General features: G+C 38.8%; 1 protein-coding gene across 2 annotated transcripts in view; it reads right to left on the bottom strand.

The window, feature by feature from the left end:
- TFEC (transcription factor EC) overlaps nucleotides 1–14,518 on the bottom strand; it is a 150,338-nt gene that overhangs the window by 8,133 nt on the left and 127,687 nt on the right. For both annotated transcript variants that reach the window (XM_073619848.1, XM_073619849.1), the window contains exon 7: nucleotides 5,330–5,477. In XM_073619848.1, the coding sequence (XP_073475949.1) occupies nucleotides 5,330–5,477 (148 nt within the window). The remainder of the gene's footprint in view (nucleotides 1–5,329; nucleotides 5,478–14,518) is intronic.

Here is a 14,518-nt window from a genome sequence, read left to right as displayed (position 1 = left end):
TTATTTCTGATGAATGAATTGAACTCTATTCACATTATTTACTAAGTAAATTGAACCCTCACTTTGTTAAAAAAAAATCTAAGCATGGTTTTTGCAAATACCTTGCTACCCTAATGACTTGATACCCTGATCAACATGCAATTAAAAACTTTCAATCAAATAATTTTTTTCTCAATAAATACCTTTTTTGAGGCTCAGTGACATCATAATTTGATGTCTCTGCTTTTTTAAGCTCTATTTTGGAGGAGGGGGCTGGCAGACTTTTAAACACGTCACAGCAATTTGCCTTAGATATTTTTCAAAAGCATAATATGAAAGAACACATCCCTGGGATCTGCCTGCTGGCCACTGGGTGCTGTTCAGTCTGCTGATTGGTTGCTTTTGATCATGCACATTTAAATGGATGCTGGGATGTGTTTTTTTCACATAGAGCTCCAGAACAAAATGATTGATGGCAGATAAAGTCAATAACCTTTAAAGGAGGATGATGACACATTGATCAGAGAGACAAGTGATTGATGAATGACTGAAGTTGTTCAGACAAGAAGTGAAGGTGGGCTCAATATAGCTTCTTTATTTTCACAGAGTTATATTGTGAAGATTCAAGTTTGAGGGAATTGAAGTGCAATAATAACTCACATATATACTATATAGTAGTAAACAGTCGTAAAATAAAAATTTTGCACATTTTGCAGACTTCTGTCGGTTGCAAAATTTCAAATCACAACATAAACAAACATTAAACTGATGTTTCTTCCCTGGCCACTCTGGCTCCAAAACCTCTATGTACACATACAGGCTCAGTCTAGGTGTTGTCTTTTTAATATTTATTGCTGATTAATTTGAAAAGAAGAGGGGCTCAGGGATCAGGATACTTCAAATGATAGCAAAAAATAATAAGAGAACAGATTCTCACTAATTTTCTCTAAGTAATCTTTCCTGGCGGTAACAGGGCATGGCTAGTATATCTAAAGCCTCCTACAAACGGTTGGATTTTCCGCCAACAGCTTGTCATCACACATTTCCCGTCAGAAAATCCGATTGTGTGTACGAGGCTTTAGACTCAATAAGAGCAGTCCCGGTCCATATAGCATCTTCTGACACTTAGTCCCCTTCCAGTACCTGCACACCTAAAAATCCACAGCAGGGTCTTCACAATATCCCAGTAGCTGTCTGACACCCAGCATCCACAGACATTTCTCCAGTGAGGGAGACAAAAGATCCTTCTCCAGACCAGAACTCAAGGATGATGCCCTCCAGAAAATCATCCTTTAGTAATCTTTTCCAGGTGCACAGCCCAGCACCTGCTGAGGCCCAGGCTGTAATTTCTTGTCTCAGTAGCTATCTCCCAGGGCAGTAGTCTGAGGAGAACTGGAACCTCGTTGGGGAGGAAAGCACACCCTGTAAAGGTTTCCCAAACATTTATCACCTCCCCAGCCATCTTCCAGACTCATCCTTGCAGAGATTGGCTGGGGCATGATGAATATTCGCACTAGATATTTGAATTTCCCTGCCCTATATATTGAAAGCCGCTCTCAGCAGCAAGTGAGAGAAATCAAACACCCAGGTGGGAACGCTTGAGTAGACAAGAATAATAGATTACTGCTCCACTGACTGAAGTGAAACCAAAAATGAAATTTAGCCTAGCTGCCCAACTACATCATGGTATCTTCTGGCTGTATACAGTGGGGACGGAAAGTATTCAGACCCCTTTAAATTTTTCACTTTTTGTTATATTGCAGCCATTTTCTAAAATCATTTAAGTTCATTTTTTTCCTCATTAATGTACACACAGCACCCCATATTGACAAAAAACACAGAATTGTTGACATTTTTGCAGATTTATTAAAAAAGAAAAACTGAAATATCACATGGTCCTAAGTATTCAGACCCTTTGCTGTGACACTCATATATTTAACTCGGGTGCTGTCCATTTCTTCTGATCATCCTTGAGATAGTTCTACACCTTCATTTGAGTCCAGGTGTGTTTGATTATACTGATTAGACTTGATTAGGAAAGCCACACACCTGTCTATATAAGACCTTACAGCTCACAGTGCATGTCAGAGTAAATGAGAATCATGAGGTCAAAGGAACTGTGAGCTGTAAGGTATTATATAGACAGGTGTGTGGCTTTCCTAATCAAGTCCAATCAGTATAATCAAACACAGCTGGACTCAAATGAAGGTGTAGAACCATCTCAAGGATGATCAAAAGAAATGGACAGCACCTGAGTTAAATATATGAGTGTCACAGCAAAGGGTCTGAATACTTAGGACCATGTGATATTTCAGTTTTTCTTTTTTAATAAATCTGCAAAAATGTCAACAATTCTGTGTTTTTTTGTCAATAAGGGGTGCTGTGTGTACATTAATGAGGAAAAAAATGAACTTAAATGATTTTAGCAAATGGCTGCAATATAAGAGTAAAGAGTGAAAAATTTAAGGGGGTCCGAATACTTTCCTTCCCCACTGTACATATATATGTACTAAATTGCCATCTGTTTACACTAAATAGCTCAACTGAGCATAGCAAACTTTTTGGGTATAAATAAAAATGGACAAAGTTATATTTATTTTACCTGCTAAAGGTTCTTTTCTTTCCTGTCTGGCACTACAAAAAGCAATGTTATCTGCCCCATTTTGAATTCTACACATATTCCTCCTTTATATCTTCCAGAAAGGGGAGATAACATCAGTGCTTGTAATAAATAAAAGTAAGTTGTGCCATCCTGTTTGCAGTTAGTGGTGTGAATCTTTCAACACTTTTCCCAGCATTTACTGCAATAGCCATAGGCCATTGGCGCCGAGTCTGGGTCTGATGTGTAAGTACATGTTGCAATGTCCATCCAAAATATTATTGTTGTTAGAATTATTACTGCAAAATCATAGCAACATAATACTAATCTACATATTGGCTAAAATGAATGTATGTATATATACTGAAATTGTTAGCATTGTTTACACATAATAATTGATAATTAAAGAAGTTTGCAAAAACTATTTACTTTTCCCCAATACAAATAATATCTGTATGCCAAGCCTAGAATTGTAAGTTAAAAACAAATCAGTTCATAGAAATATAGTTAGACCTCTATCTAGCTAGTCACATTTGTTACAACTACAGGGTGACAGCTAAGGTATGAAAAAGTTTTAGCTAATGTACTTTTGTATGATCATTTCTGAACAAACTTGAGTAAATAGTTTCCCATGATAATAATTGTGTAATTATGTATCAAATGTGTGGTCCTAACAAATGGGGTTTTCCATTTTCAGATTCAGTGTTCCATAATACCTTAGGCCAGCATTTTTCAACTTTATTAAAGTGGACCTGAAATCAAAAAGAGAACAATGACGCATGGGGCATTGATACATGTTTATTATGCCCAAGAAGTAGCCTAAAAACTTGTCTTGAGTCTCCCCTGAAAAATAGCAGTGATATTTCTGGCATGTGATGGTGTCTAGGCACCCATGTGCCAAAGCTTCATATCTGCTGTGTTAAAGGCCCTGCTTCCTCTGACTGCTGGTCTCACAAGATTTGGAGACGTGATATCATTACTGTATTGCTCACTTTTTTCTTTGCTTAAGAAAAAAAAACTGTACCTAAGGACCTGCTTCTGCTTAGTTTCTTTGTGCTTCCTATAACTTTCCTGCCACTTCTTGAATTCAGCCCCCCTCAGTTTAATAGATCTCCAGCCATCAGGAGTCAGGACAGCAGCTCTGACATAAGGATGCAAACCCCCATTCCTCTACCAAGATGGCTGCCTCCACATAGACACAGTGTGGAACAAAGACATAATAGGATCGTCATGGGAAAAAGATTAGCAACTAGGTTACTAGTTCTTTTTAAAGTATGTTTATAAATGCAAATATTTAAAGGGCACCCCCTGGTGTGTGTCACATTATCTCAAGAGCCCTTAGATATTTTTATTAACACAATACCAGTAGCTTTGATTTTGTGTAAGGGTTTCCAAATAATTCATTAACGGTTTTTAATAACTGAACATATTTGCTGACATACATTTTGTATAATACTTGGTATTTGCTTAACCACTTCCCGACCAACCGCCGCAGTTATATTGCGGCAGGTTGGCCCCCCTGCGCGAGCCGTCGTAGCTATATGTCGGCTTGCGGGGTTGGGATAGCAGGCGCACCCACCTGCTGCACAGCGGGGGGTGCCGATGCTTGTGGCTGAGGGTCGCGGTGACCGCCGCCCACGAGCGATCGTGAGCAGGAGACGCAGAACAGGGATGAGTGTGTGTAAACACACACTTCCCTGTTGTGCTCTGACAGGAGTGACAGATCGTGTGTTCCTATTAGCTAGGAATCTCGATCCGTCACTTCCTCCAGTCAGTCCCCTCCCCCTTCAGTTAGAATCACCTCCCAAGGAACACAGTTAACCCCTCGAGCGAACCCTAGTGTTAACCCCTTCACTGCCAGTGACATTTTTACAGTAATCAATGCATTTTTATAGCGTTGATCACTATATTAATGACAATGGTCCCAAAAATGTGTCAAAATTGTCCGATGTGTCTGCCATTACTAGTAGAAAAAAAAATAATAATAAAAATGCTATAAATCTATCCCCTATTTTGTAGACACTATAACTTTTCCACAAACCAATCAATGTACGCTTATTGTGATTTTTTTTACCAAAAATATGTAGAAGAAAACATATCGGCCTAAACTGAGAAGAAAATAGCTTTTTTTTTTTTTTTTTTTAAATGGGGATATTTATTATAACAAAAAGTACAAAATATTGTGTTTTTTTTTAAATTGTCGCTTTTTTTTGTTTATAGCGCAAAAAATAAAAACCGCAGAGGCGATCAAATACCACCAAAAGAAAGCTCTATTTGTGGGAAAAAAGTACGTCAATTTTATTTGGGTGCAACGTCGCACGACCACACAATTGTTAGTGAAAGCGACGCATTGCCGAATTGCAAAAAGTGCTCTGGCCAGGAAGGGGTAAATTCTTCCAGGGCTGAAGTGGTTAAACTCCAACTATTGTAATGAATTTATATAACATTTTAGTATGTAAGGTACCCCATATGCCAGGATCTATTAGGGCTTTACCCTCAGAACTATGTCACTGAAGAAAGTGTCACAAGAAATTTAAGAAAATACTAAGTACTGCAAGTTTTTATACCATAATCTTCCACACCTTAAATCACTTGCGAATATATTCATCTATCTGATCTTTGTAAAAGGTTAAGCACATTTTGGAGCTACAAAATGGCTCCAGTGCATGATGAGAATAATAAATAAAATATCATCTGATAGAATTGATGGGGATGATTTCTGGAACTTTTTTTTTTAAATATTTAACCAACCTGAATACGAAGCAGCAGTCTCCTGTTGGCCTGCTCTAATTTTTTCTGTCTGTGTTCTAATTCTCTGCCTCTTTGTTGTTCTTTTTGTAGCCATTTGATGTATTCCACTGAAGCCTTTAAAATAGTTCCTTTGTTCCAGCGCATATCACTGCAAAATGGAGAAATAACCTTTTCACAACTGTGCACATCAGCAGAATTCCTAAGAACTTACAAAATCTTTTACATTAACCTGAAATAATGATTTACATGACTATTATTCACTGTTAGATATTATTGCTTCTGAATGGAAATTTTAATAGAATAGTTAAGAAGTCCTTATATAGTAAAATTGATCCTGGAATGAAAAAATGTGTCAAAAGAAACTAATAGAGAGACTTTTTTGTGAGAAGGCTAAATGTATTATCATGATTCCACCATTACAGTTTTTAAATTTTAAGTGAAAATTGCTTTTATTATTAACTCTCAGATTAAAATCTATGTTCAGTACTTATACATTAATGGAGAAGAAAATGTACATTGCCAAGGACTTCAGATTACATTTTAAAGATCATTTCAAGAATAATATTCTTTATATGTGGCTCTTTTCAGGAAGAGGAGATGGTTCCTTTGTTCGAAATAAAATAAACTAAGTTATGAATAGTGATTGTTATTTAAATTATTACATTATATGAAATTATAATATTTGAGAAGCAAAAAAAAAAGAAAGAAAAAAACCAGTCTATTTTATTTTTCACCAGGGATTACCAAACCTGTTTGGCTGTGTTTAATTGTATCTGTAAAATTCAAGAAACATCTAGTACGTATATATCTCATATCTGTTTCAATAAAGTAAATGCAAAAGCTGGTGCTTGCTGATGCATCTTTTTTTCCCCCTGATATGTATAATAATAATAATAATAATAATAATAATAATAATATAATATCACATTAAGTTTGCCCTTACTACATGGTTTAATGCCTGTTTTCTTTATACACTCACCGGCCACTTTATTAGGTACATTTTGCTAGTACTGTTCTGCGTTGGACCCCCTTTTGCCTTTAAAACTGCCTTAATTCTTCATGGCATAGATTCAACAAGGTGGAAACATTCCTCAGAGATTTTGGTCCATATTGACATGAGAACATCACTCAGTCAAAAATGTGTGTACTTGCTTGCTGCTATTTTGTGCTATTGAGTGCTATGAGACTACAAAACATACTCAGAGGCTTGCTCACACCTATACACACTCTCTAAATGTGTATTAACCTGCAAAATGATATTCAAAAAGTGGTGCCACACTCCCAAACATTAATGTGTTACTATCCCTTTAAATCTGCTTGCATAGCAATTTTTAAAATCACCATATCTTATCAAACCATATAAAACATTAACAAAACAAATAATGCATCGGTACATAAAGTGTCCTTTGGTACGAATTTGCTTGCATATGCTCAATCTTTCATTAAAAACAGGCTTGTGTTCACATATCTAAATTGCTTCCTTAATTAGTATTCACCACTATGTGCTCCAATCATCCACATGCATTAGTGATAATCCTCTCATCCGATGTGCCCTCACCTGGGGGATAAACCAACCAATGTTCTATATGCGCTTTTGTCCCTCTCTGGGGATCTGTTTTATGCTGTTTCACTCCTTTGCTGGCAATCTTGAGATTAGAATCCTCCATCTCTTACACTTAACTCCAAACACCCGAATCATAAAAAGAAAGTGGGATATCCTCCTGAGAAAGCCACATGACCATGTGGTGTAACGTGTAGGGGAGGGGCCAATCTGTTGTCACGCTGAGGCGCTCACTGTGAGCATACTGTGGTAATACTGTCTGATTGTCTTATACCCGCACTGTGAGAACCGAATGCTTTTTACAGTTTGGTGCAATCTAAGCACCAGGAAAATGTGAGTGTTTTTATACTTAGTGTTTAATAAACCAGTTGTTTTAAAAGAAAAAGCACTATGTCCAGCTTTTTCTTTTTATGATTCAGGTGTATGGAGATAAGTGTAAGAGAAGGAGGATTCTAATCTCAAGATCACCAGCAAATGAGTGAAACAGCATAAAACAGATCCCCAGAGAGGAACAAAAGTGCATATAGATCATTGGTTGGTCTTATCCCCCAGGTGAGGGCACATTAGATGTGGGGATTATCACTAATGCATGTGGATGATTGAAGCATATAGTGGTAAATACTAATTAACCTCTTTCTTCCTGGCCACTTAAACCCCCTTCCTGCCCAAGCCAATTTGCAGCTCCCAGCACTGTCACTCTTTGAATGACAATTGGGTGGTCATGCAGCACTGGACCCAAATTAAATTCTTATCATTTTTTTCCGCACAGATAGAGCTTTCATTTGGTGGTATTTAATCACTGCTGGGTTTTTATTTTTTTGTTAAACAAAAACTAAAAAAATCGAAAAAAAAAACAGTTTCATAGTTTGTTATAAAATTTTGAAAACAATTTTTCTCCTTCATTGATGTGCGCTGATGAGGCTGTACTGATGGGCACTGATAGGCTGCACTGATGAGCACTGATAGGCTGCACTGATAGGCACTGATAAGGCAGCACTGATGGGCACTCATAGATGGTACTGGTGGGCACTAATGAGGTGGCACTGGTGGGCACTAATATGTGGCACTGATGGACACTGAGAGGTGGCACTGATGGGTGGCACTGATAGGTGGCACTGATGGGGGGCACTGAAGGGTACTGATAGGTGGCACTGATAGGCAGCACTGATGCGTGGCACTGATGGGCACTGGTAGGCACTGGTGGGTGACACTGATAGGCAGCACTAATATGTGGCAATGGTGGGCATTGAGAGGTGGTACTGGTGGGCACAGACGAGTCGGTGGCAGCCTCATCTGTCCCTCTGACAGAAGCCGGTGATAGGCTTTTTTTTCCTCCTCACGCTGACTATTCTTCTGTTTATATCACGTGATCAGTTGTCATTGGCTGACAGCTGATCGCGTGGTAAAGGGCCAGGATCTGTGATCAATATGATATTCCAATCGCACACGTTCCCGGTACAAAAGGCACAAAAGTATTGGGTGCTGCAGCGATTACCAGTTGGGTTCTGGAAACATCAAGCAAACGTACATTTTCGCCAGCAAACCATGGATCAGCAAAAAAGTTGTCCAGAAAGGTTTTTAATGAAAAAAAGTCACATCACAAAAGGGGTGCTGTGATCTGTGATCAGCCAAGTCTCATTGACTCGGTGATCACAGAGTGCGTCTTGTACATGGACGCCCTCCCAGAAAATAAGCCCCATACTGTAGCTGTCTTTCAGCTATAGCATGGGTGAGAGGAGGTTAAGGAAGCAGTCGTTTGGATATGTGAACACAAGCCTGTTTTTTTTTATGAAAGACTGAGCATATGCAAGCAAATTCATACCAAAGGACACTTTATGGACTGATGCATTGTTTGTTTTGCTAATGTTATACAGTAAAACTTTGGATTGTGAGCATAATTAGTTCCGGAAACATGCTTGCAATCCAAAGCACTTGTATATCAAAGCAAATTTCTCCATAAGAAAAAATGGAAACTCAGATGATTAGTTCCACAACCATTTATTCATAAGTCCTTCAGTTTAAAGTCCATATAAAAAGATTATAGCAATGTGATAGGTTGTGTAACCATAAAATGTCCATCCACAAATGGCAGCCTCCACAAGGGGATTAAAAGCAAAATCCAGCAGGAGCTACAGTGTATAAAAGAGAAGAGAGGCGCTTCTAAGTGTAGCAATATGGTTACATTTAATGAAGGTACAACATTTAGCAACTCACATGGTTGATGATTAAGACAGGCACATCTAAGTATGCAGGCATCCGGGGTAAAGCTGTCCACATAGACCATCCCCCGTACCGCCGACTCTTACCACTGTCAGTCTGCAGTCATGACCAGGAAGACTACCCTGCAGTAGATTGATTTGAAAGTGAGGCTTGAAGCGCTCATGGAGTGCAGCGTGGAAGGGATGACGTCAATGGTGGTGTGGAGGATGGTCTATATGGACAGCTTTACCCTGGATGCCTGCATACATAGATGTGCCTGTTGTAATCATCAACCATGTAAGTTGCTAATTGTTGTACCTTCATTAAATGTAACCATATTGCTACATTTAGAGGCGCCTCTGTTCTGTTTTATACTCAGTTGTCACATGACGCTACTTGTATATCAAGACATCGCTTGTATATCAAGTCAAAATTTAATTTAAAATGTTACTTGTCTTGCAAAACGCTCTCAAAACAAGTTACTCTCAAACCAAGGCTTTACTGTATATGGTTTGATATGATATGCTAATTTTGAAAAATGCTATGCAATCAGATTTAAAGGGATACTAACACATTAGTGTTTGGGAGCGTAACACTTATTGCCAGGCCACTGTTCCTAATTTTTACTGACAGTCTACTGACTGGAATGGTACCAGCTGATTGGAGAAAAGCCAATGTAGCACTAATATTACTGGGAATTACAGACCAGTTAGCCTAACATCAATAGTATGCAAGCTCTTGGAAGGGATGAAAAGGGACTATATACAAGATTTTAGTAAGGAAAACTGTATTATTAGCAGTAATCAGCATGAATTCATGAAGAATCGTTCTTGACAAACCAATCTATTAATCTTCTATGAGGAGGTGAGTTGCCATCTAGATAAAGGAAGGCCCGTAGATGTGGTGTATCTGGATTTTGCAAAAGCGTTTGACACAGTTCTCCATAAACGTTTACTGTACAAAGTAAGGACCGTTGCCATGAACCATAAGGTGAGTACATGGATTGAAAACTGGCTAGAAAAGTGAATTGAGAGGATGGTGGTAAATGGGGAATGCTTGGAATGGTCAGTGGGAAGTGGGGTCCCCCAGGGTTCTGTGCTGGGACCAATTATGTTTAACTTGTTCATAAACGACCTGAAGGATAAACAGTTCAATCTCTGTATTTGTGGACTATAATAAGCTAAGCAGGGCAATAACTTCTCCGCAGGATGTGGAAACCTTGCAAGAAGATCTGAACAAATTAATGGGGTGGGAAACTACATGGCAAATGAGGTTTAATGTATAAAAATGTAAAATATTGCATTTGGGTGTCAAAAATATGAATGCAATCTATCCACTAGGGGGTAAACCGCTGGGAGAATCTAGGATGGAAAAGGACATGGGGGTCCTAGTTGATAGGCTCAGCAATGGCATGCAGTGCCAAGCTACTGCTAACAAAGTAAACAGAATATTGGCATGCATTAAAAAGGGGATTAACTCCAGGGATAAAGTGATAATTCTACCACTCTACAAGACTTTGGTCCGGCCTCACCTGGAGTATGCTGTCCAGTTCTGGGCACCAGTCCTCCGGAAGGATGTACTGGAAATGGAGCGAGTACAGAGAAGGGCAACAAAGCTAATAAAGGGTCTGGAGGATATTAGTTATGAAGAAAGGTTGCGAGCGCTGAACTTATTGTCTCTGGAGAAGAGACGCTTGAGAGGGGATATGATTTCAATTTACAAATACCATACTGGTGACCCCACATTAGGGATAAAACTTTTTTCGCAGAAGCGAGTTTAATAAGACACGTGGCCACTCATTAAAATTAGAAGAAAACAGGTTTAACCTTAAACTGCGTAGAGGGTTCTTTACTGTAAGAGCGGCAAGGATGTGGAATTCCCTTCCACAGGCGGTGGTCTCAGTGGGGGGCATTGATAGTTTAAAAAAACTATTAGATAAGCACCTGAACGACCACAGCATACATGGATATACAATGTAATACTGACATATAATCACACACATAGGTTGGACTTGATGGACTTGTGTCTTTTTTCAACCTCACCTACTATGTAACTATGTAACCGCTTTTTAAATATAATTTAGCATCGCGCAGTTGCTGCAGATTTTTCGGCTGCACAGCCATGATGTAAATCTCCCGTTGCTCTATTCTCTAAGTGCTCTATTGGATTGAGATCTGGTGAAGATTGGTACACTGTAGTCAAAAAGGAATGGGCATGGTCAGCAACAACACTCAGGCAGGCCGTGGCGTTTAAACAATGCTCAATTGGTACTAAGGGGTCCAAAGTGTGCCAAGAAAATATCCCCCACACCATTACGCCACCACCAGCCTTAACTGTTGAAACAAGGCAGGATGAATCCATGCTTTCATGTTGTTTACACCAAATACTGACCCTACCATCTAAATGTTGCAGCTGAAATCGAGACTCATCAGACCAGGCAAACTTGTTCCAGTCTGTCCAATTTTGGTGAGCCTGTGCAAACTGTAGCCTCAGTTTCCTGTTCTTAGCTGACAAGAGTGGCACCCGGTGTAGTCTTCTGCTGCTGTAGCCCATCTGCTCCGAGGCTCAATGTGTTGTGCATTCAGCGATGCTATTCTGCATACCTTGGTAGTAATGAGTGGTTATTTGAATTACTGTTGTCTTTATATCATCTCAAACCAGTCTGCCCATTCTCCTCTGACCTTTGACATCAACAAAGCATTTTCCTTCACACAACTTTCGCTCACTAGATAGTTTCTCTTTTTTTGACCATTCTCTGTAAACCCTAGAGATGGTTGTGCATGAAAATCCCAGTAGATCAGCAGTTTTTGAAACACTCAGACCAGCTCGTCTTGCACCAGCAACCATCTCACATTCAAAGTCACTTAAATCCTCTTTCTTCCCCATTCTAATGCTCGGTTTAAACTTCAGCAAGTTGTCTTCACCACATTTAGATGCCTGAATGCATTGAGTTGCTGGAATGTGATAGGCTGATTAGCAAGCAATTCAACAGGTGTGCCTAATAAAGTGGCAGGTGAGTGTATTTTATATATATATATATATATATATATATATATATATATATATATATATATATATATATATATATATATATATACATTTCTTATTAGAAAGTTTAATTAGACCTTAAAGGGGTTGTAAAGGTTCGTTTTTTTCATGTCATACTTAGGATACAAGGATTTTGCACAGAGGGGCCCCCGATCCTTCTGGCTCCTCCTCTTCTCAAGTGCACCCACGGAGACCAACATTCCCTGGGGGCACTTGTGTGAGCGTGCTCCTGAGTCCTGCTCCTGCATTAATTGACACAGACAGCAGGACTTGGCCCCGCACACTGGCTCCCGGGTGGCTTTTGGGGGCTGCTGCACTACAAAAGGTTTTTCACCTTAATGTATAGAATGCATTAAGGTACAAAAACCTCAAGCGTTTACAACCCCTTTATTAATTTCTTTGTCAGCAAGATTTCTATGACCAGACATAACCAGTGCAACAACCACCCAGGGGTCTTAGATTTGATTGGAATCAAGCCAATTTGCATAAGGTGGATATCTATAGCAAATTTCAGGTCAGTTGAGTGACTGGCCCTTCAGTCTCCGGCCATCTGTTTCTTTTCTTTACAGATTTTATTGACATTAAAAAATATGCCAAAAATGGGATACAGTCACCATTTATACTCCCATTTATACCAACCTTGCACATTAGGCAAGCAGGCTGGTATTTCCATAGCAAAATGGTTATGAATGACTCAGCCAACCACCTGCTATATTACTGCTTGCCTGTATGCCCTTAAGCAGGTTTTTCAAAAGAAAGATACAAGCACTGGAGTTACCTTTTTAAGTTGGTGCCAATGGGCTCAGAATCATTTAACACTACTAGTTCCAAAAAAGGTACTACCAATTTGTCGTGTGAGGGGTACATATTTTTTCCTGGAGAAAAGTGTGAGCAGTTTAAAAGCACATCTTGTAAACAAAACACCAAGTCCATCAATTAACCACTTCAACCCCGGAAGATTTGGCTGCTCAATGACCAAGCCATTTTTTGCGGCACTGCGTCACTTTAACTGACAATTGCGCGACAATTTTGAAAAATACACAATATTTTGTACTTTTGCTATGATAAATATCCCCAATTTTTTTAAAAAAGCAAATTTTTCCCTCAGTTTAGGCCGATATGTATTCTTCTACATATTTTTGGTAATAAAAATCGTAATAAGCGTATATTGATTGGTTTGCGCAAAAGTTATAGTGTCTACAAAATAGGGGATAGATTTATGGCATTTTTATTTTTATTTATTTTTGTTCTAGTAATGGCGGCGATCTACGATTTTTATCGGGACTGTGACATTTTGGCGGACACATCAGACACTTTTCACACATTTTTGAAACCATTGACAATTATACAGGGATCAGCTATCCCGCTTAAAGGAGGCAACATTCGCGGGATCGTGTCGACCTGCTGCAGTATAATGACGGCGGCTGGTCGGTAAGTGGTTAAAAGTATTGCATGGTGATTTGAAAAATCTTGATTTCAAAAGTTTAAAACATATATGGATTAAAAAAGAATATAGTATGTAAACTACTGGAAGGAATGATAAGGGACTATATTCAAAATTTTGCTGATGAAGTAACATTAGAAGTATCCAACATGGATTTATGAAAGACCATTCTTGCCAGACCAATATTTAACATTCTATGAGGAGGTAAGCTGTAATTTGTATAGACAAAGGAATGTGGATGTAGTTTATCTAGATTTCACTAAGCCATTTGATACAGTGCCCCACAAATGTTTAATTTACAAATTTAGATTTTTTGGCATTGATGATATTGTATATACCTGGACAGAAAATTGGTTGCAGGAGTGCATCCAAAGAGTAGTGAGTAATGGCACATTTTCTAAATGGTCTAAAGTTGTGAGCAGGGAGCTCCAGGTCTCTGTTCCAGGACCAATTCTGTTCAACCCATTCATAAATGATTTTGATGTTGGTATAAATAGTTTAATCTCAGTGTTTGCTGATGATACAAAACTAAGCAGGACAATAACTTAACAACAGGATGTAGCAACTTTACAAAAAGACCTAGTTTAAATAGAGGCATGGTGGCTATATGGCAAATGAGGTTTAATGTTAAAAAATGTAAAAATATACATGCAAGTTACTCACTAAGGGGAGATACTCTGGGGGAATTGAGGATGGAAAGGGATCTGGGGGTCCTAGTAGATCACTGACTCAGCAATAGCATGCAATGCCACGCTGCAGCAAGTAAAGCAAGCAAACTATTAGCATGCATTAAAAAGGATATTTACTCAAGAGATAGAACTATTATTCTACAACTTTACAAAACCATGGTTTGGCCACATCTTCAGTATGCCATCCAGTTTTGGTCACCAAACCTGAGGAAAGCTGTGCTTGAACTGGAAAGAGTCCAGAGAAGGGC

The sequence above is a fragment of the Aquarana catesbeiana genome, linkage group LG03, assembly GCF_042186555.1.
Source record: "Aquarana catesbeiana isolate 2022-GZ linkage group LG03, ASM4218655v1, whole genome shotgun sequence".
In the NCBI taxonomy this organism is placed as follows: Eukaryota; Metazoa; Chordata; class Amphibia; order Anura; family Ranidae; genus Aquarana; species Aquarana catesbeiana.
The sequence above is the reverse complement of the archived record's forward strand: the minus strand, read 5'-3'. Positions and strand labels throughout refer to the sequence as shown.